This window comes from Pongo abelii, chromosome 6 (genome assembly GCF_028885655.2).
Source record: "Pongo abelii isolate AG06213 chromosome 6, NHGRI_mPonAbe1-v2.0_pri, whole genome shotgun sequence".
Taxonomy (NCBI): Eukaryota; Metazoa; Chordata; class Mammalia; order Primates; family Hominidae; genus Pongo; species Pongo abelii.
Genome location: NC_071991.2, coordinates 77,604,195 through 77,631,618, shown reverse-complemented (window position 1 = coordinate 77,631,618; position 27,424 = coordinate 77,604,195). Strand labels below are relative to the sequence as shown.

General features: G+C 38.4%; 1 protein-coding gene across 4 annotated transcripts in view; it reads left to right on the top strand.

Annotated features, from left to right (window-relative positions):
* Positions 1-27,424, top strand: part of UMAD1 (UBAP1-MVB12-associated (UMA) domain containing 1) — a 301,427-nt gene that overhangs the window by 151,239 nt on the left and 122,764 nt on the right. For all 4 annotated transcript variants that reach the window (XR_008527076.2, XM_054559453.2, XM_054559454.2 and 1 more), the window contains exon 3: positions 9,563-9,636. Coding sequence is in view for 3 of the 4 variants with exons in the window: in XM_054559453.2 (XP_054415428.1) it covers positions 9,563-9,636 (74 nt within the window). In the remaining variant the exon portion in view is untranslated. The remainder of the gene's footprint in view (positions 1-9,562; positions 9,637-27,424) is intronic.

Below are 27,424 nucleotides of genomic sequence, written 5' to 3'. Positions count from 1 at the left end.
GCCAATTCTTTCCTTTGCCAATTTTGGGTGTTAATAATTTTGGTATGCTAATTTATTACATGCTCTGTGCCATTTTAATTTGCTTTTCTTTAATTCACAGTCAGCTTGTACCCTTTCCTATATTTGTTTGCTAACTGCATTCCTTCCTCTATGGCTTAGCTGTTCCCATTCTTGGCTCATTTTCCTTTGAGGTTATAACAGTTGTCAACAGAATCCTGACCAGGCTCCTGGGCAAGCCATGTCTTAACCAATTAGTACTTTTGTTTTCTCTGTATTCCTCTTTTCTTCATTATGGTGGAAAACAGACAGGGATTAAATGGACAGAATTAGAAAAAGTAGGAGGGGAAACGAAGCTGAATTGGAAGAGATTTAAATGTAATGTGTTTAAAACTGAATTGGATAACTTAACTCAAGCTTTGATAAGTAATGGGAAGCACCATGATATTATGGAATAATTTGTCATTGTCAACAGACTTGGGTTTTAGTACCAGGTCTGCCTCTGTTAAATGAATGCAATAAAGCCTACCTCACAATGCTGCCAGAGCATTTAATAAGATTACATGTATTGGCCTTCCCCTCTCATCCTCTCTGTCTTAGTTTGTTTGGGCTACTGTAATAAAATACCATAAACTGCGTGGCTTACAAACAACAGAAATTTATTTCTCGCAGTTCTGGAATTTGAGAAGTCCAAGATCAAGATGCTGGCAGGTTTGGAGTCTGATGAGGGCGCGCTTTTTGGTTCGTAGAAGGTATCTTCTTGCTTCATTTTCACATGGCAGAAGGGGACAACCCAGCTCTCTTCAGCCCCTTCTAAGGGCACTAATCACTTGTGAGGGCTCCACCCTCATGACCTCATGACCTCCCAAAAGCTCCACCTCTTACTACCAACACATTGGGGATTAGGTTTCAATATACGAATTTTACAGGGATCGGGGAGGACACACACATTCAGTCCATAGATTCTCTGATGCTAAACGAGCATATCGATAATGCTACATGCAAAGACAGAATAGCAATCGAAACCAAGACCTTACCCCGGCTTCCCATCCTTCTCTGCAGTTAGTGTCTAATATGTTTTCCTATTTAATCTTTATAACAGCCTTAGTAAGTATCATTATTCCCATTTTTCAGATGAGGAAATTGAGGCACTGAGAATTAACTTGTACAAGGTCATAGATTTGGTAAAGGATTTGGGTAGAGTTCTGTCAGATTTCAAATCCATTCTCTTTCCACAGTGCCAGGCTGCCTAGAATAATGAGTATGACGGAAGAATGAAAAGGAGTTAATGGTGTGGCCATTCCCCTGTTCTTTCCACTACTTCACTTGGTGAATGACTAATAGGCAAACACTCCCAGAGGGTATTTGCATTTTAAAAGCGAGCTCATTAACCCTAATGAATCTCTAATTGGTGGAATTTGTGGGGGAGATATTTTTAAGTACTGGGGCTTTCTCCTGTGTCTTCAAGGTGACTGGCTATCTTTTTCTTCTTTATAGATTATCAACTATTCTGGAATCAGAATCGTGTAGCAGAATGCAGTCACATACTGCTAGTCTGCCCCAAATGCATTAACAGGGAGTCATCAATTAAAAGGCAGCCATGAAAAAACATTGAAAGGAAAAAAGTGTGAGTTAGCATTGTCTAAAATGAATGTCCAAAAGCAAATAAATTTGGCCATATAGAGAGTCTTCCGAAGAGTCAGATGAAAAGAATATATTTTATAACCAAATTTAACTTTAGAAATGTTATATCAGCATTTCCCATCGTGTGTTAATGAAGCTCTGCAAGATGTTTAATAGGTGTCAGATGAATAAAATGGCTCCACAGTCAAATACACTTTGAAAAAAAATTTTTTTTAAGTTACTTCACTGCAGAATTTCTTAGATGCTAAAGTGCATTAGGAAATCAACTGGAAGAGAACTTGCATTCTGAAGGTTTATCTCATTTTTGACCATAGAAATTTTTTTTTCCATGTGAACCCCTTGGAACCAGTGTTTCATAGATTGCATTCTCAGATACACAGTTCTAGATAAATCATCTTTAATTAAAGAAAAGAAAAAGAAAAACAGTTTTCTGTATTCACAGCCCTTTGCATGCAGACAGGCTCCAACCCAGTCCGCAACAGCCCATTTCCAGTCTTGTTGGGCTCAAGGGCATGCCAATAATAACAGCCCTCTTCCCCAGATGAGATCTGGCCAATTGAGGGGAGGAAAAAGGAACAGATGGAGACCAAACTCTCATCTTTATTGCCTATAAAGCTGGTGTTGAAGAATGTGGCTTATAACAGGGAGCAAAAGGGCATCCTAATCTGAATCCCAGAATTAGATTGAGTGTGTAAACCTAAAGTAAGATCCTAAACCCCCACAACAGACTGAACGGACCCCCTCTGGGCCTGAAAAACTGAATTCCCAATTATGACGGGAGATCTTGTTATACCCCCTCCCTTTTGGAGTTTAGGAGCAACTGACTAGCATTAATGTTAAAAGAGAGATTATAAGACTGACAAAACAGACTCTTTGTAGCAATAAGAGACCAAATTCCAACCTGACACTGGTATAGAACCTCATGACAGATAGCAGACCCTGAAGGAAATAAAAATATTTTACCCTAGAATATATTTCCTTGACATATTTTGAAATGGCCCTGCAAAGCTGTCTTTTCTGGGGGAAATTGCATCTGTAGAGAATCTCCTTCCCTTTCTAGATCTTTCCCAGATCTAGGAGAGATGAAATGAAAGGCTGACACCTTTAAGGTCTGAAGAGAGACGCTTAGGATATTCTCTACAGGGCTGTTACCTGAAGGCGTCATCTACTTAACAAGAACCTTGGCTTCCACAATGCCCTTTTTCTTAACTCAAGCATTTACTTCTAGTCTTTAGACAAAGCTGAACTCCTTCAACCAACTGCCAATCAGAAAATCTTTGAATCCAACAATGACTTGTAAGAACCCCTACTTTGAGATATCCCAAATTTTTAGGCTGAACCAATATATACCTTACATGTATTGATTTATGTCTTTGCCTGTAATTTCTTTCTCTCTAAAATATATAAAACCAAACTGTAACCTGACCACCTCAGGCACACTTTCTCAGGACTTCCTGAGACTGTTTCCTGGGTCACGGACACACACATTGGATCCGAATAAACCTCTCCAAATATTTTACAGAGCTTGGCTCTTTTGTCAGCTAGTTCCACTCAGTTACAGAATATGCTGAGCTGGTCAGGCTTTTCCCCAAGTGGGAGGATGTTTCTGTGGAGGATCAGAGCAGACAGCAACATGCTGCCTGTGTTCCTTGATTCTTAAGAGAGAGGGAAGGAGAAGTTACTGGAAACGAATCCTGATCTTGGGGAGGGTTCTTAGATCTCCTGCAAGAAAGAATTTGGGGTGAGTCCGCAGAGTGAAGAAAGAAACTTCATCAAGCAAGTAAAGGAGTAAAAGAATGGCTGCCCCATAGGCAAAGCAGCTGCGAGGGCTGCTGGTTGGCTATTTTTGTGGTTATTTATTGATTATATGCTAAACAAGGCTGGGTTATTCATGAGTTTTTAAGGAAAGGGGCAGGGATTTCCCAGAACTGAGGGTTTCTCTTCCTTTTAGACCTTATAGGGTAACTTCTGGATGTTGCCATGGCATTTGTAAACAGTCGTGATGTTGGTGGGAATATTGTTTAGCATGCCAATACATTATAATTAGCATATAATGAACATTGAGGATGACCAGAGGCCACTTTTATCACCATTTTGGTTTTGGCTTCCTTCTTTACTGCATCTTCATTTATCAGCAGGGTGTTTGTGATGTTTATCTTGTGACCTCATATCCCATCCTGTGACTAAGAATGTCTAACCTCCTGGGGATGTGGCCCCGCAGGTCTAAGCCTCATTTTATCCAGATCCTGTTCAAGATAGTCACTGGTTCAAAGGCCTCTGACAAGGGGACAGAACCACTTGCAGCCAAGTCCTCCCAAATGCAACAACCAGTGGACAGGAGAGTGGAGAGAGGCCTGGGGTGAATGTTAATGGAATTTCCTCCATGTTGAAGGAAGCATAAGGGAAGTGACCTCACAGGGTTAACAGGAATTCTGAACAGAAATATATAGATATAATTAAGCATTCTTCCGGCTGTACTTTGACCCATTTCTTTTTTTTTTTTTTTTTTTGAGATGGAGTTTCGCTCTTGTTGCCCAGGCTGGAGTGCAATGGCATGATCTCGGCTCACCACAACCTCCGCCTCCCGGGTTCAAGTGATTCTCCTGCCACAGCCTCCCGAGTAGCTGGGATTACAGGCATGTGCTACCACACCCAGCTAATTTTGCATTTTTATTAGAGACAGAGTTTCTCCATGTTGGACAGGCTGGTTTCAAACTCCCGACCTCAGGTGATCCACCTGCCTCAGCCTCCCAAAGTGTTGGGATTACAGGCGTGAGCCACCATGCCCGGCCGACCCATTTCTTTGTAACCAAAATTTATGTAACACCAGATACTGACCATTTGTATCCCCATTGTTCCTATAGATAGGATTCTGGTTTTCGTTCAAGATAGTGTCCCTGACCCTAGAATCATAAGCTCTTGGTGAAGAATTACTTAAGCAGATCCTGGATTCTAGTGGAACAACTAACACCAACCAGTTTAAAGACCCCCACAGAGGAACCAAATCAGCAAGAGAATACCATTTCTTCATCTCCCTGCCCCATGACTTCACCCTGCAGTTTTCAATCAATCAGTGGTCTCCACACTTTGGCCCACTCCAAAACCCTTAAAAACCCTACCCCCGAACTCCTCTGGGGGACAGATTTGAGGTTTCTTCATGTCTCCTCATTTGGTGGCCCTAAGATTAAAGTTCTTTTTCTGCTGCAGCCCAGTGTCTCAGTGTATTAGTCTGTTTATGTTGCTATAAAGGAATACCTGAGAAGGGTAATTTATAAAGAAAAGAGGTTTATTTTGCCTCAGGGTTCTGCAGGCTCTACAGGAAGCATGATGCTGGCAACTGCTTCTGGTCAGGGCCCCAGGAAGCTTACAATCATGGCAGAAGGTGAAGGGAAACCAGTATATCACATGGCAAGAGTGGAAGCAAGAGAAATGCCAGACTCTTAAACAACCACCTCTCACATGGACTAATAGAATGAGAACTCATTACCACAGGGAGGGTACTTCATGAGGGATCTGTCCCCATGACCCAAACACCTCCCAGCACGCCCACCTGCACCATTGGAGATTACATTTCAACGTGAGGTTTGGAGGGGACACACATCCAAATCATACCACTCAGTGTATTGACTTACCACATGCATGGACAATGAACCTATTATGGTTACATAAGGAGTGGGAACCAAGTGTCTGCCCCATCACCCACCTACCACCAACCCCTTCAGACAAGCCTCCTCTGGGTGACCTAAGTAGGTATTTGGTTCTTCTCCCATCACTGGAAATTTCTGTCCTGTCCAATTTCCTTTATACATAGTGCTCACTCTTCAGCATTATTTCTCCCCTCAACCATCCTCACCCAGTAGAATGGGATCATGATGATACTCTAATGACCGTTCCTTTCTCCCATCCTTATATAGCTAAAACATCATCCAACATTTTTTTTTTTTTTTTTTTTTTTTTGAGACGAGGTCTCACTCTGTTGCCCAGGATGGAGTGCAGTGGTGTGATCTTGGCTCACTGCAACCTCTGCCTCCCAGGTTCAAGCAAATCTCCTGCCTCGGCCTCCCCAGTAGCTAGGGTTACAGGCACGCGCCACCACATCCAGCTAATTTTTGTATTTTTGTTAGAGATGGTTTCACCATGTTGGCCAGGCTGGTCTTGAATTACAGACCTCAAGTGATCCACCTGCTTCAGCCTCCCAAAGTGCTGGGATTACAGGCGTAAGCCACCGCGCCTGGCCATCATTCAACTTTTTATCCCAGAAATGATGGAAGACATATATTTCTCTAAAACAGACTGGAAAACTACAGGCTGCCACTTGTTTTTGTAAACAAAATTTTATTGGAACACAGCCACACTCATTAGTTTACATATTTTCTATGACTGCTTGTGACTACAATGGTAGAGTTGTGAAGTTGTGACAGAGACCTTATGACCTGCAAAGACTAAAATGTTTACCATCTGACCCTTTACAAAAAAAATTTGCTAACCCCTCATCTAAAATATAGATGACTTTCACGTCAGTCCTTTAAGTTCTGAAAGAGCTTCATTAGTATGTATACGTAGCCTTTATCATTTACTCACTCTAAATAAAAACTACATTTGAAACAAAGAAAATCGCATGGCTGTACTATAAGGACAATTTTTGCATCTTGTAAAATTGTTTCTAGCCTTAAAAACTTCTTGAAAAATATGAAGGGAACTGTGTGTTTGCTTTGAAGGAGCGGAGGGAAGAATAAAGTTTTGCACCAGTCAGAAGTATTTCATGTCACCATTGAAAAGGGAAGAAAACAGATAATCTATGGGGCCTATGGAAGCAAAAAGGAGTAATGAAAACTGTCTGCAGGACAAGAAGGCACAAGATCCTGCCTTCAGAGCTCCCTATCAGAGCCCTTGGCTCCTCTCTTCACACCCTGTTCCCTAACTCAGAGTCTAGTTTCCTCCCACCTTGCATTGGAACCGTTCACCAGACCACAGAGTCCCCAGAGATGTCAAGAGACTGGGTTCTGCTCCCATTGTGACTGCTTTCTATGTGGGAGACCTTGGGCAGGTCACTGAGTGCCTCTGCCCCTTAGGTTTCACTCTCCTGTAAATTGGGGGTGGGCTGAGTTATCTTACTGTGCTTGCCCAACAGTAATCAAATGTGATGTTTTTTAAAAGCCTATATGAAAGGTAAGGTATTATGAAATTGTCAGTGTTTTTGTTTTTGTTAAAATGTCTGAGTTGCAAATGAAATTTTTTTATCTATCCAAGATATAAATTAGAGTTAACTGATATTTGAAAACTTAAGTACCTTATTTCATATTTCTCATACCCATTTTTGCTTATTTATTTTTATAGTATTTAACTTTTATATGGATTAGAGAAAATATAGAAAATAACTGAATTTTTACCATAATAAAGTGATTCTTCAAGGGGTAGAAAAAAAACTTCAAAAATTATATTTCATTGTGACCCATTCTTTTCTGTTTGTTGTTTGTTCAGCTTTCATTTTTATGCCTTTGTTTACAGAGAAACAATCTTGCAGATGGCAATTTTCCTTGTAATCATTTATTGTCCTATCTGAGTCATCGCCAGACATGGCATTTCAGTAAATAGTGATTCTGCAATTGCTTCCAGGCAGATGTGTTGTGTGAAGTTAAGAACACTGGCTGATAACCTTTCTGGTTTTTCAAGCAGCAGGGAGAAGGTTTTGTGTAGATACACACCTCGAAATCAGAAAATGGCGAAGGAAGGACTTTGTGCTGCATGATTTTAACCAAATATAGTGTTTGTGTGACTGGATGGAATAGTAATCTTTTTAAAAGATAAATAATATTTCTTCGAGTAAAGGACCTTTTATAGTGAGTTATACGTATTTTCTTAGAAACATCATGCATGTGCATTGTTAAACACAACCTTGACCTTGTTGTACAGACATTTGTATTACCTTGTCCACTCAGGTTCCTGTGGTCTCATGCCTGTAACTAAGCAAACCAAACTCCTCATGCATTGGTTTCTCCAGTGTAAATTGGAGGTTCTCTTATCCCTCACTTTCAGACATAGGGGATTTCTTTTGCTTCACAAATATGTTTTTACAAACATGTATGCTCAAATATAGTTTTTATTATGTATCATAAAGTCTTATCTTGTCACTGTTTATATCTGAGATGGAGTTTCGCTGTTGTTGCCCAGGCTGGAGTGCGATAGCGTGTTCTCGGCTCACTGCAACCTCCGCCTCCTGGGTTCAAGCGATTCTCCTGCCTCAGCCTCCTGAGTAGCTGGAATTGCAGGCATGTGCCACCATGTCCAGCTAATTTTGTGTTTTTAGTAGAGACGGAGTTTCACCATGTTGGTCAGGCTTGTCTCGATCTCCTGACCTCAAGTGATCCACCCACCTTGGCCTCCCAAAGTGGTGGGATTACAGGTGTGAGCCACCATGCCTGGCCTTGTCACAGTTTTACCATCAACTACAAAGAGAAGTTCACTAATTTATTCAACTAATGTTTATTGAACACCTGTTGTGTGCTGGGCTCTGCCCAACCATAATAATGTTGCACAAAACAGAGAACAAAGTAATAGGGTGGAATATGCATTGTAAACATTTTGTGGGTTAATTTATCTTAAATATATAAGCTACCAATTTAGTTCTTGTTTCATGATTTTATAATTTAACAGGCTTATAAATATTTTTTATTACTTTAATCACACTTTTTTTTTATTTCAATAGGTTTTGGGGGAACAGATGGTGTTTGGTACATGAATAAGTTCTTTAGTGGTGATTTCTGAGATTTTGGTGCACCCATCACCCGAGCAGTGTACACTATACCCAAAGTATAGTCTTTTATCCCTCACCCCTCCCACCCTTTCCCCTGAGTCCCCAAAGTCTAATGTATCATTCTTATCAACAGGCTTATATTTAATCCTTCACAATTTTCATGAGACTTTTCCTTGATTATAGCCATTAATAAACTAAACTTTTGTGTTGCATATGGAGAAATTAAGCTTAGACAAGATTTTCATACTTTATCTCCAGTCAAGACTCATGACTTTTCCTTACATTAACAAATTTCTAACCATTAGTGTCAGCTAAGCCATCATCCATTTCTTTGGTACTCTTCCCTGCTGTGGACATTGCTAAGATTGCCCAATTTTATAGAAAAAGCAATTTACAAATTGCTAAATTAGCATCTGATTATGCTTCAAAGAAGTAGGCTAATAGGTAGTCTCTATCATGTGTTAATCACATACCATTAGTGATAATTAATAAATTAAAATGGGCCAATTATGAAATTCTGCTTACACTTACCCAAGTGTGTTTGTGTCTATCCTATGTCCTTCAAGCCAGCCTACTCACCAACTTCATTTAGTAATGTAACCCAGTCAGGCACTAGCCTTAGGAATCAAAGTATTAAGTGAAGGCTAGTTTATGCATTTGTTTATTATTCTTTCCTGCTGTAAGGATTATCTGTCATCTGGTTAATTATTACATATAAACATACACATCTACTCCAAGGCAAATCCACAGACATACAAACGCTTACAAAGCGTAAGCCTTATGAAAAACTAACTTGGAGGACAGTTATCCATATCATAAAAGAGTTTTTATTTCAACATAATTTGCCTTAAGTCATAAGCTTTCCAAGTTTATTTGAAATATGACTTGATTTATAAAATATGAATTTATTTGATTTTTCCAGAGTAAATCTAGATAAAACAGGATACATTTAGGTTGTATGTATATGTATTTATGAATGATATATGGGACCTCTTTATAATTACTGTTCTTAAAAAGTTAGCTTGTTTACTTTGAAACAAGGGAAATAGTGGTTTCTTCCTTGATGTGAAACATATAATAACAAAAGATACTTCAAACAAATAGCAAGTAGTTTGGCCTCAGTAATATGGTCAAGTTTTAAAAATAGATATATATTTTACTTCATAGGAGATACAACAGATGAGCAAAGAATGGCAGCAAGAGGCAAAACTTCGGACATAGAAGCCAACCAACCTTTGGAGGTAAGTGAAACAGAATAAGTCCTTTTCGGTGAAACTGAACAAGTCACTATGATTACTTATGCCTCCGAGGATAAATAGTAACTTCTACTCTTGCTATGCCATAGGTGCCTGAATACAGGGAAACAAGTGGTCTGCTGAAAGTCAGTGGATAGCAGTACAGGGAGTGCCTTCCCAAGTGCTAAACTCTTTTAGTGCTAGAAATGAAAACTTTCTGTTAAAAACGAAACAAAACAGAAATCAAGTCCTTAAGTTAAAACATTTAAACTATTTTTAATTGAGTGATTATTTACTAATATATTTCAATTAATAGGCAGTACATTAACTTGTAGAGAAAGGCTTAAAAATAATCCATTCAGCCGGGCGCAGTGGCTCACGCCTGTAATCCCAGCACTTTGGGAGGCCTAGGCAGGTAGATCACGAGGTCAAGAGATCGAGACCAGCCTGGCCAACATGGTGAAACCCTGTCTCTACTAAAAATATAAAAATTAGCTGGGCATGGTGGCATGTGCCTGTCGTCCCAGCTACTTGGGAGGCTGAGGCAGGAGACTCGCTGGAACCCGGGAGGCGGAGGTTGCAGTGAGCCTAGATCGTGCCTCTGCACTCTGGCCTGGTGACAGAGCGAGACTCCATCTCAAAAAAAAAAAAAAAAAAAAAAAATCCATTCAAAACTCCATTGCCTTACTGCCTTACTAGTTCCAGTATCAAAGTACACTCCTTGAAAGTATTGTGTAGAAAAACTAGGGTATTTGTTCTTTTTCACATGAGAAAACTATTTGCTCTCTAAGGGTTTACATGAAAATGTAGTTAGGGTACTTTTGAAAACTATATAGAAATATACTAACATTATTTAATCACCAAAATAATCATCTTTAAGACTTAAGGGGAATGTTAAGTACTAGGGTGGAAGGATTATCTTGAAATTTGAAACTTTCTACATAGTGACATACCTCTACCTGTATTCTAGTTGTAGCACATGAGGGTATTGCTGCATACAACTAGAGGGAGGTGAGGGACCTGGCCAGTGTGATTCACCATGGTTCCCTAATGCCTAGCCCACAGTAGGTAGTTGAAAAGATTTGTTAAATGAATAAGTTAGTACAATCATGAGTAATAAGTAGAGAGTAATATATTTTTAAGAGATCTTTTTATTTTTTACATTTATATTTTTCACCATGAACAAATATTTTACAATCAAGGAAAAATCATCTTATTTAAAACATCTTATTTAAAGATGTGATATAGGAAGTAAATTCATGAGGAGGAAGAAAATCATCTTTCTCATGAAACTGTGCATTCATTCTTTCACTTATGCATGCAACAAGTATTTATTACACTGACTGTACTCAAGATACTGTGCATGGAGCTGAATACATAATTGTGAAAGGATACAAGGACAAAGAAAAACGTCCATCTTATATGTTGAAGCAACTTGATCTCTTTCATTTATTCAAACATTTGGTGAGGCTGGGCATAGTGGCCCATACCTGTGGTCCCAGTGCTTTGGGAGGCCAAGGAAAGAGGATTGCTTGAGGCTAGGGATTTGAGACCAGCCTGGGCAACATTGAGAGACTCATCTCTACAAAAAATTAAAAAATTAGCTGAGTGTGGTGGCACATGCCTGTAGTCCCAGCTACTCAGAAGGCTGAGGTGGGAGAATTGCTTGAGCCCAGGAATTCAAGGCTCCTAGCCTGGGCGGCAGAAACATGTAGTGAGTGCTGGCCATAAGTAGCATCTCTGATAGGAAATAAAAGTTGATATGTTTGGGATTTGGGAAATAACCACCAGGATGGTTCAAAAATCATCCACGATTACTTGAGTTTAGTTGCTTAGTGTCTTCTTTTATATGGGCTGCTACAGCAAAATGCCATAAATTGGATACCTTATGAACAACAGAAATTTATTTCTTTAGTTCTGGCGGCTGGAAAGGCCAAGGTCAAGGTGCTGGCAGATTTGTGTCTGGTGAGGGCCCATTTTTTTTGGTTTGTACTCTGGCTGTGTCCTCACATGATAAAGGGAGAACTCTAGTCTCTTCAGCCCCTTATAAGGGCACTAATCCCATTAATGCAGGCTCTCCCCTCCCACCCCCTAATACAGTCACCTTGGGGATTAGGTTTCAACATATGAATTTTGGAGGGACACAAAGCATTCAGACCATAGCACTTAGTTATGTGATTCATTGGAAATGTCAGCAGAACTTGACTATTTTTCAAAGTTGATTCATTGATAGAAAGAATTCCAAGACTAATTCTTAAGGAAAGATGCTTTTAAGATTACAATCCACAGAGCTTTCAAACAAGCTCATTATTGTGCTACTTTCTAGTCTCTCTATTAATATAGTCAGTTGTTAATCATTAAGGCTGGATGTACATACTCATGCAGTAACAGATGTTTCAAAAGTGCCTTCTATTCAAGTAGCAGCTCGGCAATGAGAGGACAGTGTTTGCTATCAGAGAGCTCACTGATGTAGAAAAAAAGAAAAGTGGAGTGGGAGACTATAAATGCGACCACAGAGTTAAATCTCAATGCAAGAGGAAAACAATAAAATACTTTTAGAGGCTATATATGTTTTGCCACAGAAAAGCCAAAGAGTAATTTACCTTGACAGTAAGCATCTAACATGGGATTTGTTATTCCTCCCCTTTAAAATACAAAAATGAGGCTGGGCGTGGTGGCTCACGCCTGTAATCCCAGCACTTTGGGAAGTCAAGGCGGGTGGATTGCCTGAGCTCCGGAGTTTGAGACCAGCCTGGGCAACATGATGAAACCCCATCTCTACCAAAATACAAAAAATTAGCCAGGTGTGGCGCCATGCGCCTGTAATCCCAGCTACTCAGGGGGCTGAGGCAGGAGAAGTGCTTGAACCTGGGAGGCAGAGGTTGCAGTGAGCCAAGATTGTGCTACTGCACCCTAGCCTGAGCAACAGAGCGAGACCCATCTCCAAAAATAAAATACAAAAATGAGGCCGGGTGTGGTGGCTCACACCTATAATCCCAACACTTTGGGAGGCTGAAGCAGCCGGATCATGAGGTCGGGAGATCAAGACCATTCTGGCTAACATGGTGAAACCCTGTCGTCTCTACTAAAAATACAAAAAATTAGCCAGGCATGGTGGCCTGTGCCTGTAGTCCCAGCTACTTGGGAGGCTGAGGCAGGAGAATTGCTTGAACCCGGGAGGCGGGGGTTGCAGTGAGCTGAGATTGCACCACTGCACTCCAGCGTGGGCAGCAGAGCGGGACTCTGTCTCAAGAAAACAAAACAAAACAAAACAAAACAAAGCAAAACAAAACAAAACAAAAGTGAAAACACTGCTGAACACTCTCTACCCTTCATACACTACCTAGAAGTAGTCAAAAATGAGTCTTATCCAGCCTCCTAGATTTAAATTCTGTGTAGAAGTTGATGACTCCTAAAATATGTCTCCACCTAGACCTCTCCCCTGAGTTCTAGACTCTGTACCCAACTGCCTGTGTAACATTTTACTTACAAATTTCTACACAGTTCAGCCTTTCCTTAACCCATAGAAGAACTATTGATATCTGGCCCCACCACCCTGAAGCCTCTCTGTGCCCAAGTTTTAATCATCCCCGTTTAATATCACCACCCTATATCTATATATTGATTTAGAACCAAACCCCCTGAGGTACCCTTGGCTCCTGTCTTTCCCTCACACTGCACATCCAGTCTATCAGCAAGTTCTGCCATCTTGCCCTCTATATCCGCAATGTGACTGCTTCTCAACATCATCACTGTTAGAACAGTCTAAGCCACCCCTTTTACCAGGCCCCATTCTTTCTCCTCCAGCCCATTCTCCACATAGCAGACAGAAATATGTCAGATCACATCACTCCTTGGCTTAAAATCTCTGACTATCTACAGTAACTAGAATAAATGCTAAGCTCCTTGCAGTGGGCTACAAGGAACTCCATACTCTCTCTAATCTCATTTTTCTCTCCATCCCCATCCACCAGCCGCCTGCCGTTCTGTCTCTTGATGATGTTAAGCCCTTTCCTATCTCAGGCTTTGTATCTGCTAGTCATTTTTTAAACCAGAGCTTCACTTGTCTTCCTCCTTATCATTCAAGTGTCACTTTTCATGACTACCTCAGCTAATGTGTCCCTCCCCCAGTCACTGTCACATAATTCTGTCTTATTTTCTCCATCACACTTAGCACTATCTCGGATTATTCATTTGCTATCTGCTTCTCCTGACTAGAATGAAAACAGACTTTGTATGTCTAGAATAGTATCTGGTACACAGAAGTTACCCAGTAAATACTTGCTAACTGATCATCTAGATTTTATTTAATATCTTTGTCCATCTGCCAGGTTAAAGGCCTAAATGTCATTTTGACTCCTTCTTCTCACTCCCTCATTAAATCTATAACCAAGTCCTAATGTTTCTGCCTACCAAATATCTTCCAAATGTGGTTTCTCCTACATCAACTAGGTCCTCATCTGCTCACTAGACTATTATTAGATGAGCAGTTTCTTCCCCAAATCTCTTTCTAAAAAAGAACAGCAGGTTTTTTTTTTTTTTACTTCCATGCTCCCCACTAAAATCCCTTAAAACCTGCACAATGAAGCTTAAACCTTGAACCCTGTTCTAATGTCACTTCCTTTGTGAACCCTTTTCTCTCTGCTCCCCCAGCCAGAGACAACCCCAACGTCCTCTTAATGCTTAGATTGTCTTTTATGAGTTCACTATAGTGCAGGTTCTTGAAAGGCAGGGGCTATAGCTTAATTAGCTGTATGACCTCAGCAACTATCATACTGTTAGACATATGTGATGTAACATAAATGCCCTGTCAATGATTTCTGGATAGATACATGAAAACATAAATAATCCACTTATATTTATTAAATTCCGTTTTCTACTTTACATAATAAACATGCAGTTATATCTTTTCTCACCATAAAAAATTTTCTTGCATTTCTTTGGAGTTATCCATTAAAAAATCTGTTAATTTACATTATTTTTGGCACTCTTACTACATTAGCAGGGAAAAGTTTAATAACTTCAGTTAGTTTTAAATATATATATATATATATACATCTGATTAAGAAATCATAACTATTGTGCTAACTGGAAAGATTCTAATTATTTTAATTTTTAATGACTAAGCAATGTTGAAATATTCTCTATAATGAGAACATAATTAGTAAATTAGCATGGGTTCCATAAAGCTTAAAAATAACATTTGTAGTTGCCAAAATATAGCTCACTTTTCTAAGAACCCTTTGGAGAAGGTGGCTTTTAGTATACCAAAGGAGGTTTCTTTTGGCAAGTTCAGATAAACATATAGATCGCCTCTTAGTTTCAAGGGATTGTGTTAGACATGGTGGTAGGGGGGATACAAAGATACGTAAGACTCAGTGACTCTGACTTATTGATGCAGGAATTCTGAATCTGTTCATGGAAAATTTAACAAATCACTATACTGTAAAGTGAAATAAAATAAGTTCCTTACGCGTCATAACTACAAAGGTAGCTATGAGATTTCGATGGAAGAAGGATATTGTCCGGGGGAGTCAAAAAAAGGCATCATGCATTAGATGAGCTTTGAACTATGAATAATTTTGTCTACTTATATGATTAATTTTTTATATTAAGAAGTTCCTGGGAAATGAAATTCTTCATTAAGAACATTTTAGAAATACAGAAACAAATCCTAATGTGAAATTGCTTTACACACGTGACTCTCAATGGCTGGTAATAAGGGGTTAAAAAATGAAATGAATGTAGCCTGGCCTATGCTACACTGTAATTTTAATGACAGTTAAAATATTTGTTAAGTGTCTGTGATATCTTTCATTACACTTCATAGCCCAAGCATATTTCAAAACTGTGTTCTCTATTCAAGTACATCTCTCGACATTATGGAAATTCTAACATCTAGATGGAATAGAATTCAAAAAAGAAGATCTGGTTTGGGCATCAAATAGGTTAGTTTTTACAGAGTTAGATTATGGGATATTTTAGCGCATTTACATGAATGATTGTCTATGGAAAACAGCATATTTGTATTAAGTAATTTGAGAGACTTTGCAGTTCATGAAAGTGATGATAATTTAGCATTCACTCCAGAAAAATCGTTAAGTTTTCAGTACTTCCTGAAGTAGTGTTTGTCTCTTCTTCACCTCCCTCTTTAGGTAGTTTCAGGTTTCTCTCAATAATAAATTAATTAATACTGCATCTACATCATAGTTTCCTATGTATCATCCTAAGATATTATCACCTAAAATAGGGTAACTTTAGGAGACACGGCACTGAACTATCTAATCATCAAAATGTGATTTTTACTAAGTTGTGCATTACTCTGTGTTTTAAGAGTCATTTATAACTTTTAACAAAGTTCACCATGTTTTTGGTATGGAGAGAGTGAATGTGTAGTTTGGGCTTATTAAAATTAGTGTCATTGGACTCTGATATTTGAGGGAAGAGTTATGATTCAAACTAATTATCCAATTAAAGGATTAGACACATCCTTTTCATTCTTCTTTTTTCCTTCTTGCCCTTCTGGGTAAATTTTGATAGTGAGTTGTAATGATGTTACATCTACTTTTACTGTGTTCTACTAGTCTTGGAGCCTGTAACTTCCAGCTCAGGGAGATAAACCTGTAGGGGCCTAGTTTTGAGTTTTTGCCATTATGACTCATCTCTTAAGAGAATAAACATTACATGTAAGCAAGTCGTCATTCTTTTTAAATTTGTAGTCTCGGAAAGTGTTTTATATTGTGAAAACTGGAACCGTATTAGCTAATAATTTACCAGCGGACCTGTTCTTTTTGGCTTTAAGGTGTATTTTGGGAATCGAGAATGTTAGTTTTTAATATAACTATGTCTAATTTTGGTGACTGAATTTTAATCTAGTTTTAGCAGATATTTTTAGGTTGTTTATTTTAAGTGTTGGTTGAACTTAAATTTCTTGTATTTGTAACTGCAGTTTTTTAAAAATTTGAACTTATTTTTGATCTTAAAGACTGAGGAATATTTTTATTTACCTATTTTTATTTACTTAGTGGCTTAAAGATAATAAAATACAAAAACAAGCCAATAAAATGCTCCCCACAAAACCATAATTCCATTTGTGTATTTGTCTTGAGTGATAACGAATTCACATATGCATATGGAGACACATATAAAATAATAACTAACAGATGGTAGAGCTGCAAAGTAGGATTTATAAAGATTATTATCAGCTGGTGGTATTGAGATACTCCTGTGGTTATACTTACAGAAGACACAAAAATTATTTATATTAAGAAACTGGCACTAACATCTCCCCCCAACTTCTGTTAACCAAAGTAACTTATTGCATATTTAATATAAATTTCTTAATGAAGAGGTAAAACAATCTTATGGCCAATTTGTGCTAGCAAATTTAATAGAGTTGCAGAAATAGTAATTAAGGTAGTAGCAATAACAATAAAAACTGTTTTGCTAAAATTGTTAGGGGCATGATATTTCTAGTAGGTAAAGGAAGGATTTAACGGACTTTGTTTATTCAGGTAATTTCAAACACACTTCTCAATTTAGTACACAGCGGTCACTTTGGAATATTGTACAATTGTAAACAAAAGCTTGAGTTCTTTTGAGCTAGGTATGGAAGCTGCATTGTATATGAAGCTGCATTATAGAATTCATAGTTCAGTAATTTAGGGAAAAGTTGATTCTTTTGTTCAATTCTTTTTAAAAACTTTTATTTTTAATGGACAAATAATAATTGCATATATTTATGGGGTACGGAGTGATGTTTTGACACATGCTTACAGTGTGAAATGATTAAATCAGGCTAATTAACAGATCTATCCCCTTACATGCTTATCTTTTTTTGTGGTAAAAACATTTAAAATCTCTTTTAGCAATTTTGAGTATACAGTGTATTGTTATTTATTAAAGTCACCATTCTGTGCATTAGATTACTAAAGCTTATTCTTCCTGTCTTACTGAGACTTTGTCCCTTTTGATCAGCATCTTCCCTTTCCCTACCCACTTTCCCTCAGCCTAAAATTTGATTTTCTGAAAAAGGTATGAGATGCACATTTTAATAAAACATGTTCACTTTTCTTCTGATGTGTTTTCATACATCCATTATGTCTTTCATAGAGCTATAGGAGCCTTCAGATTCTGTAGGGACCTGTTTCCTTGTTGCTTTTATTTCAGATAGTTATTGAAATGAATGAAAATATCCCTGAGATTTGTGAATCCCATGTGATACAGACTTTGGTTACTACTCCTCAAAGAATGGAATAAGATTACTGCATTAAAAGCTGGGTTTTGTGTAGAAAGGAATTGGGGACTCAAAGTATAGAAAAAGGGAGACTGGAGGGGGAGATTTTCAAGAACAATTTCAAATATAGCAACAGTTCTTCTAGTGGATGCCAGGATTTCAGTTTTAAGAATTTTTTAGTACAAAATGGTATATAATAAGTATATTAATTTAAAGCATCGGGGGGGTACAAAGATGATTATGAAACTCTTTACTCACACAAGATATTCATAGTCCAAATACAAATATAATGGATATTGCTATTGAAGGCAGTTTAAATTGGTACAACCATTCTTGGAGAGCATTTTGGCAATAGATATTAAGAGCCATAAAGATGTTAATATACTTTGACAGTAGTTCCACTTTTAGGATTCTGTTCTAAGAAGATAGTCTTTTAAATCCACAAGTTTTATGCTAAAAAAGATGGCATATTCAGTCAGTGCAATATTTTTCAGTTTTTATAAATGACACTGATGATGAGTTTTCAATAAAATATACAGATATAGTACTTAGTTGTATAATTTTAGTTAAAAATGCAATATACAAAATTGTATATACAGTATGATTGCAGCTATATAAAAACTGTGCAGAAAAAGATGATGTAATACATAAAAACATTAAGAGTAGTTGCATTTGGGATGATAGCTATATAGGTTAAATCATTCTTTCCAGTGTTCTGATCTTCCAATTTGTCTATAATGAATGTATCTTATGTTTTAAATGATAGTAATGTTGGTGATGAGGAAACAACATATTCACTCAAGGATAGTTTTTGCTTAATAGAAGAACTATTTTGTATGATAGTAAAACAGTGAAACAGTCGCTGTTGAGAATGATCATGAAGGAGATATGTTGGCACTTTGCTCTGTTGACTCATTTAGGTTTAAGGTCTCTTAATTAGTTGATCACAGAGTACCACATCTGACCACAATTTGTCAAAACATCTGTCCCCTGACACCCAGGGACCTTTCCAGCAGGGAGAAGAGTGAGGTGATTTGGGAGGTTATTCTTCCTATCTCTTTGGAAATCACATGGCCCAAACTTTTCTCATTAATCAACGTGTCAGTGTCACTGAATCACTTGTAAAGGCATATTTTCCCCCACAAAAGTGTATGGGTTACTGGCTTGGACATATATTTGTCTAAACATCTCACTTCTTTCTTTTTATCTATAATGCTGAGACTCCTAATTTAAAGATATGAATTTCTAGCTTTATGATAATTAGTTGATGAGAACATAATTTTATCAAAGAATTGCCAGGATTTTTGTTCATTCTTTGTTTTTCCTAATATAAAACCCTTTCTAATTTCTGATTTCTTTGGGATATGAAGCATAGTTAGATTATTGCACTGTGACATTTGAACAGGTAAATTTAATTCTTTGACGTGTTTATCCTCTTATGCAGCATACCTTTCGGTAAGAAATTTTGTAGAATGCATTTCTCCATCTTTATTTTCATCTGAATTGCTGGGTCATATAACAAAATAGAAAGTGCACTTTTGTTGGACTCCTTAGCTCACTAAGTATGATCTAGGATATGTTGCTAAGATTTCTTCAACTTCAATTCTTAGTCCATGAAGTCAATGAATTAGATGCAATGTTTGAGCGCCCTCCCTGCCCAGAAGTCATGGCTGTTTACCTCTTTGGAAAGTGAATTGGTGTTTTGCCACAAAATGCCAATCTTTAAAATAATGCTTTGATAGGGGAGAAAGGGAGATGGGAATCTGCTGCTTAATGAAGAGATTTTAGGCATTGATTAATCAAGCTTTATGGCCTGTTGGGTGGGGAAAGTTCAATGGTCCTTGCAGGCAAATTGTCAGACTGCAAAAATTACTCCAAAGATTCTTGCTCTTGCTAAGAGTGTTTGTCTTGGGAGATGATAAATTTGGTCACTGGTAGAGAGCAATTAAAAATACGTTGTTATTTCTTTTAGTCTATAGGTAATCTTGACTTATTTTACAGTAAGATTAGCACAGGTTGTTTACCCAAAACACTGCCAAGATAAACTTACAGCCTGCTTCTCAAAGTTTGTGAAGGTCTTTTTCGTAACTTCAAATTTGTACATTTTTGTTACCGCAACATCTCTATCCTAACTTCACTTTTGCTGGAAAAATTATAATTGAAAGGTCATAATTCTGGTGCTTTCTTCTGGCTTGCATTGGGGTTAACTAGCACACTGAAACATAATGTTCATTCACCCTAGCCAGTGAGGCCAAACCATGTGAGGTGTATGAGAGCAACCCTGTTTCCATCCAAACTGCACATATGGTGTGGGTAAGCCAGTAATGTGAGTTTTATGCAACGTTTCTGCTCATGTACACAGTCTGTTGCTCAGCACCAATTATTCCCTGCCAGAAACCCGCTAACCTGCTGCTTTTGTAGCTCTGCTGGATGAAGTTAGGTAGCTTAAAATGACCACAATGATATTTATTTAACTTTAGCAATCTTTGTTTGTTAAAGTTATGTAACTTTAAGTGCCCAACACATCTGTTGATTGATCACAATTGATTGCAATTAGAATCTAAGAACTGGAACGTTGTTACTGTAGTTCGTGGAGGTACACATGTGTTAATTATACATATTTAGAAGGAGGAATCAAAATGTGGAAATATTAGCTTTTTGTTTACCAAATCTAGTTTTCTGTCTTCAATTTAGATATTATTATTTAAAAAACGATATATAATATTCTGTTTATACTTTGGTAGTCACCTTGTTGTCATTGTTTCCAGTTTCTACTTTTATAGCTTTAAAAACCACAAAATCAGCAGGGTGAGAGGTCCATGTTGGGAGAACAACTGTTCCCTATTTCACACAGCCATCTTTTTTTTTTTTTTTTTTTTTCAAATTCTGTTTTTTAATTAGTAGCAAATGGTCCTTATTTTGTCCCCCTTTGGTTTATATTACCATTGTAACTTCTTGAGACTATATAGAGAGTTTAAGTGCAGCCATTTTTTATGATGTCTTCCCACCACTAGAGATTCCTTCTTGAAGGATAAATTTCATCTGAATCTTCAGGCAGTGGAAAAGTAACATGTAGGTATGTACCTGGTCTAACTGACATTATCTGAATATTCCACTTTGTACCTACTGAGGAGTCTTCTTATGAACATGCCTGCATGAGTGCACCAGCATGAATATATAGAGAAAACATTATACTTTAGTTAAGCTTAGTAAAATTTACATAGATTTTACATTTCTCTCCAGGTGTAGCCAGCCCCATTTGTTACTACGTGCCAGGTTTCTTTATTTTTAATGAACATCTGTGTTCTTTCTACCCTATTCAAGAACTTTCTACCCTATTCAAGAACTGAGATTAATTTTCATCTGTGTAAGTGTGTGTGATAACTACTTTGGGGATGTTACACTCTTTGGAAAGTACCTTTCACATATCACCTTTTAAATTAATTAAAAACTTATATGGGTGTGAATTTATACATTTTCTCTGATACTAGTTATGTAATAGAAAGATGTATGTATTAGAACCTCCTAATATAAAAGCTAAAAGCTGTAATTGTTTTTAAAGTAATAGCAATCCACATTTTTTTTCTGCCTTTTTTTATTTTTTGAGACAGAATCTTACTCTGTCACCCAGGCTGGAGTGCAGTGGTGTGATCTTGGCTCACTGCAACCTCCACCTCCTGAGTTCAAGCAATTCTCCTGCCTCAACCTCCCAAGTAGCTGGGATTACAAGTATGAACCAACATGTCTGGCTAGTTTTTGTATTTTTTAGTAGAGACGGTTTCACCATATTGGCCAGGCTGGTCTCAAACTCCTGACCTCATGATCCCCCCGCCTCGGCCTCCCAAAGTGCTGGGATTACAGGCATGAGAGACCGCACCCAGCCCCTTTTTCTGCCTTTTTATGCCACTTGCAGAGGGAGAAAGGATTGGTGTATGCTACACATGAGAGCACAGTGATAGTGTACTGAAGTACCATTTACATTAAGAAAAAGCATATGAAAACTTTCTCAGAACTTTTTAGCTGAAAAGCTGGTAAATGGTTGTATAACCCTACTTTTAAGATGATTTCTGTTGGAAAATAGTTTGAAGAACATGCTGTTTATTTGTTCATCAAGATATTCTGGCATTTATGACTAACTCAAACCAGCCCATCAGAGAGCTGTATATTTCTACCTCATTGCCTTAGTCCTGCACAGATTGCCTTCCTTGTACTGTTGTTCAGTTTGATTGAATAACTTGGTGAGAAACTGTTGTGTGGAATATACTGTGATATTTATTATGGAGGTGTTACTAAGGCATTGTCTACTACATTACATAGTTTCCCATGTGAAGTCCTACTTAGGTATTCTAATTTCATATTGCTTTTTTTTTTTTTCTCCTCGCTCTGTTGCCAGGCTGGAGTGCAGTGGCATGATCTCGGCTCACTGCAACCTCCGTCTCCCAGGTTCAAGCAATTCTCCTGCTTCAGCCTTCCAAGTAGCTGGGACTACAGGCACCCAACACCACGCCCAGCTAATTTTTTTTGTATTTTTAGTAGAGATGGGGTTTCACCATGTCGGCCAGGATGGTCTCGATCTCTTGACTTTGTGATCCACCTGCCTCAGCCTCCAGAAGTGCTGGGATTACAGGCATGAGCCACCGTCATATTGCTTTTATACTAACAAAATATTTTGTTTTTCCTGAGGTGGTAATAGTCTCTTTTTCTCATGGCCATTGTAAATTTTGTGCCTTTTTTTTTTTTTCCATTTTCCATTGGCTAGGGGGAAGCTCAGACCTAAATTGACAGTTCAGTTTTAGTAACTATTTAAGACCTTATGAAATATGCATCTGCATACTTTATTTTCCTCTCACCTGATGCTCCTGTTCTATATTTTTCCTGGACATAATTTTAAAATTTATTGTGAGTCTTGTTAGTTGCCTCAGATTCATTTTGTAGAGGAAAGGGTTAAAATATATTCCTATATGTAAGTATATTTACATAATTCTACTTCTACAAAATATATTTATATTTAGAGTGTGCTTTTTATTTTAATAGGTTGTAAGTGGTATACATAACCTCTAATTTTAATCATCTTTTGCTCCTCTTTTACATCTCTGATAAAATCATACATAGGGGTTTGACTGCGAGAATGTGTGTGACATTGGGTACCTTCCTTAACCTGTCTCTCCCATGCTTCAGGTGGAGTCTGGCAGTCGGCTACACACTTACCTCCAGTGCAATGTGATTTCTTCAGGGTCCTTATTGATTTGAAGATGCAGGTGAAAGGATCCTCCTTTCCAGGTCATCAACCTTGCCAAGCTGCTTTCAGGCAGGGTGTACAGCAGGCATCTGCAACTCTCACTACTTGTCACATCAGCCACTTCGTGGTCTGCCTTCTGTATACACTTTCAATCCTAGATATGCTTTTTAGATGGTTTACCAGTTGGATTTTGGATATCAGTATAGAGGATGTAGGACAAGTGCCTTTCTAACTTAGAGAGAAAGATTGTCTTGGGAGTAATGGTTCCTCATAGTAGCAAATTTTCATCACCCTTGCTGTAGTGTGGATAGCTGTAAGAATGTGAACTGTATCAGACAGACTTGTAGCTCAGATCTTGGCTTTACCACTTATTGTACGGGGTTACTATAAGAATTTGGTGAGTCAATATGTAATATGTATTTGTATGTCTATATACACAGTATCTGATGTATACTAGATACTCAGTAAGTGTTCGTTTCTTTTTAGATTGGAAGGAAATTATGGTTAATGCCTTAAAAATCATGCCAGAGTAGAGTGGAATTGATTAAATCATTTAGGAATTATGCTCAATTGAAAGTTACAGTAAAAGGCAGTGGTTTAATTTGGGGCTTAATTTTTCTCATGTGACAAGAAGTCTCATAGAAGGTAGTTAAAGTATTGATTCAGGAGCTCAGGAATGTTAAGACCAAAGTCCTATAGTTCCTCATAGTTGCAAGTTAGCTATTGCAGCTCCAGCCATCATATCTACTTTCCAGGAAGCAGGAAGGAGGAAGACAGCAAAGGGAAAATAAAACTATCTGTGTCCAGAAACTTTTCAAAAAACCTCTAACAGAGTTTTACTGGCCATATTGTAACATATGGCCACCCCTAGTGGCACGGGAGCCTGGGAAGGAGCCTACTTTAGCTTGGTACTTTGCCACCCCCAGCAAAATCAGGATTCTATTAAAGATGAAAGGAAGGATGAATATTGGGTAGACTATAAGAGGTCTCTGACATAGGTATCAACCTATTTTGCTTTTAGAAGCTTCATTTGTCCAACAATAGATATCAGTGGGGGTGGGAGGACAAATAGAGAGAAGCATTCATTAGTGGTGACTGGATTCTATTTGGGGGCAGGAAGTCTTTGAGTATTCATAGTGGACAAGAAATAAAGAAAGACATTAATTAAAAAAAAATCTTAGATAAGCTAAGCACAATGCTGGTAGGACCTTTACATGTATTAACTCATTAATTTTTACAGATGAGGTAGGCAATATTATCTATATATCTTATAGAGGAGGAAACCAAGGCTCAACAATGCCCATTTCCCAAGGTCACAAAAAAACAGTAACATTAATGGAACCGGAATTGAGACTTGCGCCTAACTAACCACAAAACCTATGCTTTGCATCATGTTGTTTTCCTGTCTCCACTATATAAATAACGCTGCAGAAACCTGCCGTTTCACTTTGCTTCTCTTTTCCACAGTGCCTTCTCCTGTGAGGTCCACAATAACTATATATTGACTTCAATGATTTGTGTACAGAACTAAACTAAGTATTCTATAAAAGATTGCTGCTGTTAGTTGCTGAAGGCTATAGAGATGAGGCTGGGAGAGGAAGAAATGGTGCTTCTCTCTTATCACTGCCACTCAGAGGTGGGAATGACTGCCTTGGGATATACGCCACCAGTGTCAGTAGCATTCAAGGACATTCTTTGGGACCAGAGAGAATGTGGCAAAGCAGCAGTGACCAATCTGAGTGAGCCAAAGTCCAAAAGGAAAGCTGACAGAATGACTTGGCATGGAGGTGTATCTTCTCAAGTCAGAAGCCTGGGAATTATCCTTGACTTCTTCCTCTTTCATTCTCAGCCCAACTGATCACCAAGTCACTTTATTTCTACCTCCTCTGGCTACCTTGCTTATCTGTCCTTTCCTCTACCTCCCCGCTGCAACTACAATGGTTCTGGCCTTATCTTTCACATGGATTATTACAAAGAAGTTTTTGTAATAGCCCTTAATGCCCAGTCCTACCTTCACTCAATCCATTCACCCACAAATCTGACCGTGTAGTTGCCTTACTTGATGGCATCAGAGGCTCTTCAGCTGCCTGTAGGATAAAATCCAGTAATTTTTGTCCTCCTTGCCTATATGGTGCTTCATGATCTGGTCCTGCCCCTCAGTGTAAACATTTAGGTCTGTTCTGTGTCACCATACAGAGTTTCTTACCATATCTTGAGTGTATTCCTTTCTCTTGAAGTTTGTGCAATTTCTGTCACTTCTCTGAAGAACTTTATCCCATACCTCTTGTGTTCACTGAGCAAATTCCTGTTCATCCTTCAAACCCCTGCTCAAATATCTTTCATCTTCAATGCCATTTAGTCTCCCCTCTGGTCCCTTAACACCTTGTACATGCGACCAGGAGTGCCACGAAGTGGGGATTCGGGTTGACTCGTCGTTGTTCCCTGTGCATGGCATGCATCAGCCACTCAATAAATATTTAATGTTTGATGTGTACAGGAACAGTCAGACTAGACAAAAGACAGAAGAACTTGTTATCTAAGTATTACTTTTAACCATGAAAAGCTATAACTTTGGATAACTTCCTTACCTTTCAGTGCTAGAGTAATGGGAATATATTTGAAACATTACTTCATCTCTCCGAAGTGAATTATTCTCACCAGGTTCTTAACAGTTTCTGTTAGTTTTTCAGGTTATGTTTAATAATTCCCATTATACCAGCTGAATGATTATTCTAATTCTCAAATCCTAAAGTGACTCTTGCCTCTCTTGTCCAATTTAACCTGCCACATTGATTTTTGATTTGTTATGTATTATGACTTTCCTCAAAACTTAGTTGTATTTTGGATTTTCTTTTCTGTATCTCATCTGTTTTTGTATCCATTCCTGACTAAAGACACATTTTGAATGGCACTTTTTAGATGTTTCAATATGTTCCCCCCACCCCCTTTTTTTTGAGACAAGGTCTCACTCTGTCACCTGGGCTGGAGTGCAGTGGCATGATGTCAGCTCACTGTAACCTGCACCTTCTGGGCTCAGGTGATCTTCTCACCTCAGCCTCTCGAGTCACTGGGACTATAGGCATGTGACACCAGGCTCAGCTAATTTTTTTTTTAAACTTTCAGGTTCAGATGTACGTGCACAGGATGTGCAGGTTTGTTACGTAGGTAAACGTGTGTCATGGGGGTTTGCCGTACAGATTATTTCACCCGTGTATTAAGCCTAGTAGTACTTAGTTATTTTTTCTGCTTCTCTCCCTCCTCCCACCTTCCACCCTCTGATAAGACCCAGTTGTTGCCCTCTATGTGTCTATGTGTTCTCATCATTTTAATGCCCACTTATAAGTGAGAACATGCTGTACTTGGTTTTCTGTTCCTGCATTAGTTTGCTAAGGATAAAGGCCTCCAGCTCCATCCATGTCCCTGCAAAGGATATGGTCTTATTCTTTTTTATGGCTACATAGTATTCCATGGTTTATGTGTACCACATGAACAGACACTTTGAAAAGAAGACATACACCTGTCCAACAATCATATGAAAAAAAGCTCAACATCACTGATCATCAGTGAAATGCAAATCAAAACCACAATGAGATACCGTCTCACATCAGTCAGAATGGCTATTAATAAAAAGTCAAAAAATAACAGATGCTGGCAAGGTTGGGGAGAAAAGAGAATGCTTATATACTGTTGGTGGGAGTGTAAATTAGTTCGACCATTGTGGAAGACAGTGGTGATTCCTCAAAGACCTAAGGACAGAAATACGATTTGACCCAGCAATACCTTTACAGTATATACCCAAAGGAATATAAATTATTCTATTATAAAGACACATGCACACTTATGTTCATTGTGGCACTATTCACAATAGCAAAGACGTGGAATCAACCTCCATGCCCATCAATGAAAGGCTGAATAAAGAAAACATGCTAATTTTTGTATTTTTTGTAGAGACAGGGTTTTGCCATGTTGCCCAGGTTTTTTCCTCTTTTTTTTTTTTTTTTTTTTTTTTGAGACGGAGTCTTGCTCTGTTGCCCAGACTGGAATGCTGTAGCACAGTCTCTGCTCACTGCAGCCTCCACCTCCCAGGTCGAAGCGATTCTCCTGCCTCAGCCTCCTGAGTAGCTGGGATTACAGGTGCATCCCACCACACCCAGCTAATTTTTGTATTTTTAGTAGAGCTGGGGTTTCACCATGTTGGCTAGGCTTGTCTCGAACTCCTGACCCCAGGTGATCCACCCACCTCAGCCTCCCAAAGTGCTGGGATTACAGGCATGAGCCACCATGACCAGCCCTTTCCTCTTATTTTTAAGCAGTGATTC